This window comes from Oryzias melastigma, linkage group LG1, assembly GCF_002922805.2.
Source record: "Oryzias melastigma strain HK-1 linkage group LG1, ASM292280v2, whole genome shotgun sequence".
Lineage (NCBI taxonomy): Eukaryota > Metazoa > Chordata > Actinopteri > Beloniformes > Adrianichthyidae > Oryzias > Oryzias melastigma.
In genome coordinates, this window is record NC_050512.1 from 1,845,416 (window position 1) to 1,847,870 (window position 2,455).

The following is a 2,455-nucleotide window of genomic DNA, read 5'->3' on the forward strand; positions in this document are numbered from 1 at the left end:
TAGAACCTCCTCCACAACTAACCTGTTCCGCACCTGAGAGAACCTCCAAAACAGAGCCGACCATTACTGGTCAAAGAAAACAGATCAAGCCCTCAAAGCCTGTGCCTTCCTCCACCATAACCAGTGACTCACACCAGTGGTACTTTTGAAATAGATAAAGAGCAAGATTCTGTGGAGAACATGGAGATTTGAGGATTCATCTGCTTTTACTGTTTTTAAGATTATAATTTTTCCCTGGAAAATGTAATTTTATTCTAAAGTATCTTTAAATCAATACACACATATTTGGGTTATTGTGAGCAGAGAGGATCAAAAGTTGCTTTTGTTTTTCACGGTTCTATTCAAGTTCAATGCCAGCACAACAGCATTCTGACCACTTCCACCAACTATAATCCCTGAACAAGAAGAGCCTTAAAGTTTTGTTTGACACGATAAATTCTATTGTTTGTCCTGCAGCTCCAGTAACCACTGTGTTCTGCAAAGCTGACAACAATGAATTTCTTGAGTTTTTTGTAAACAAGACTAGGAGGATCAACGCCCAACTCTCACCTCTTTGTTGAGACTATTTTGTTGCCGGTTTCACACACATGGTCAACTTTTAGGCCTGTCACTTCAGAGGACATACTGTATCAGTTTTGTTGATTAAGATGAAACCCTCTTCTTGTCCATCTGAAGTAATTCCTACACATCAGATGAAACACACAAGCTGGATTCTCTGATTAACTGCCTCATTCAAATTAAACAATGGCTCAGTAAAAACTCTTTGCAGCTAAACTCGGATAAAACGCAAACATTGCCCCTGACTGCTGTAACAGTCTGTTTTCCTGTTTGAAGGAGCTGTCTCGTCTGGAGTTAATTCAGAACTCTGCTGCGAAAAGAGAAGAGCTCACATCTCTCCCACCCTCAAAGCTCTTCATTGGCTTACTGCCTCCAATTTAAAATTTTAGTGCTGACTTTTAGAGCCCTCCATGGCCAAGCTCCTTTATATGTCTGATTTGATCACTACAGACCGTCTCGTGCGCTGAGGTCTGTAGATCAGAACCTGTTCATGGTCCCTCACACACGCTTTCGGACCAGAGGAGACGGATCTTTTCAGGCTGTTGCTCCTAAACTCTGGAATGAGCTCCCTCTCTACCTGCATTCCCTGGACTCTCTTCACTCTTTTAAAAGCCAACTTAAAACCTTTTATTTTTCTAAGCAGTTTAACTGAATCTGTTTTCAATTGGACGTGTGGTGATTGCTTAATGTAGTACTTTCTCTTGTCTTTTAGATTTTTCATGTTATCACACTGTGGCTCTAGTTAACTGGGGACAGTATGCCTGAGTGTTGGTGTGTGTATGCATGTGTGTCCATACATGCGTGTTGTACGTACTGTTGAGTCCCTGCTTGTTGACGATGGTGCTGCTTGCCAGAGCTTCGTAGTACTGCTGGTTGCTCATCAGAGTGTGCATGCCCAAAATGGCTGTAAAACAAAAAAATACAAACATTTTGCAAAAAGACAAATGTGTTTGTTCTGAGTTGGTCATGCTCACTGACACAACAAAGAAGCAGTTGCAACATTTCCAGCAGACAGACCATGACATTCAGTTCTAAACATTAACTCGGATATGGTCTCGTCTAAAAAGTTACCTCACCTGCATTCACACCTGAACTGGTGCCTTAAAAAAAAAAACTCACTGAGGTGCAGCCACAGAAGCGACAGGTTTCCTTCTGGGCAGGATAAACCGTGCAAAAACACATAACTAATCTTCATTATATTAAACAATCATGATGTTTTTTTCTGATCAGACAGTCCTTGGATCAATACAAACATTTTTTCCAGCTACGCTTGTTTTTAACAGCTCTCAATCAGCAGAAGTCGGAAGTCAGACAATGAGAACATTTCACCCCTGATAATGATTATCTGAAGGCCCAGCCAGCAAGGCCAAATAGCCCTATAAGGTTTAAAAGTGTCAGAAAATGTGGCCCTAAATTGGTTTGTCTACAGTTTCTGTAGTGGTCCCACATGTGTTTGCCCACATTGGCTTAAGTGGGGACTCAATAGGTTAGTTCGCTGTGCTAGCCAGCCGCCCAGTGGACAGCGTAGCGTGCTAGCGGCTCCTCTGTAGAATGCTAGTGAGCTCTTCTGTAGCAAGCTAGTGAGCTCCACTGTGTTGAGCAATCAAGTTCTGCAGTATTGAGCTAGTTAGCTCCTCTGTAGCAAGTTAGCAAATTTTACTGTAGCATGCAAGTTAGCTCCACTGTAGCATGCTAGTGAGCTTTTCTGTAGGGAGCTAGTGAGCTCCACTGTATTGAGCGAGCTAGCTCCACTGTAGCATGCTAGCGTGCTTCTCTACAGCGAGCTAGTGAGCTTCACTGTAGCGAGCTCCTCTGTATTGAGTTGGCAAGCTCCACTGTAGCATGCTAGCGAGCTTCGCTGCATCGACCTAGCAAGGTCCTCTGCAGCAAGCTAGTG

At 43.0% G+C, this 2,455-nt stretch overlaps 1 protein-coding gene across 4 annotated transcripts in view; it reads right to left on the reverse strand.

Moving 5' to 3' along the window:
* The window catches only part of tmod1 (tropomodulin 1), a gene marked incomplete at its 5' end in the record, with an annotated part of 17,716 nt that extends 16,254 nt beyond the window's left edge, over nucleotides 1–1,462 (reverse strand). For all 4 annotated transcript variants that reach the window (XM_036216885.1, XM_036216938.1, XM_024259720.2 and 1 more), the window contains 1 exon segment: nucleotides 1,373–1,462. In XM_036216885.1, coding sequence (XP_036072778.1) covers nucleotides 1,373–1,462 — 90 coding nt within the window.
* Between the last annotated feature and the right edge of the window lie 993 nt (nucleotides 1,463–2,455).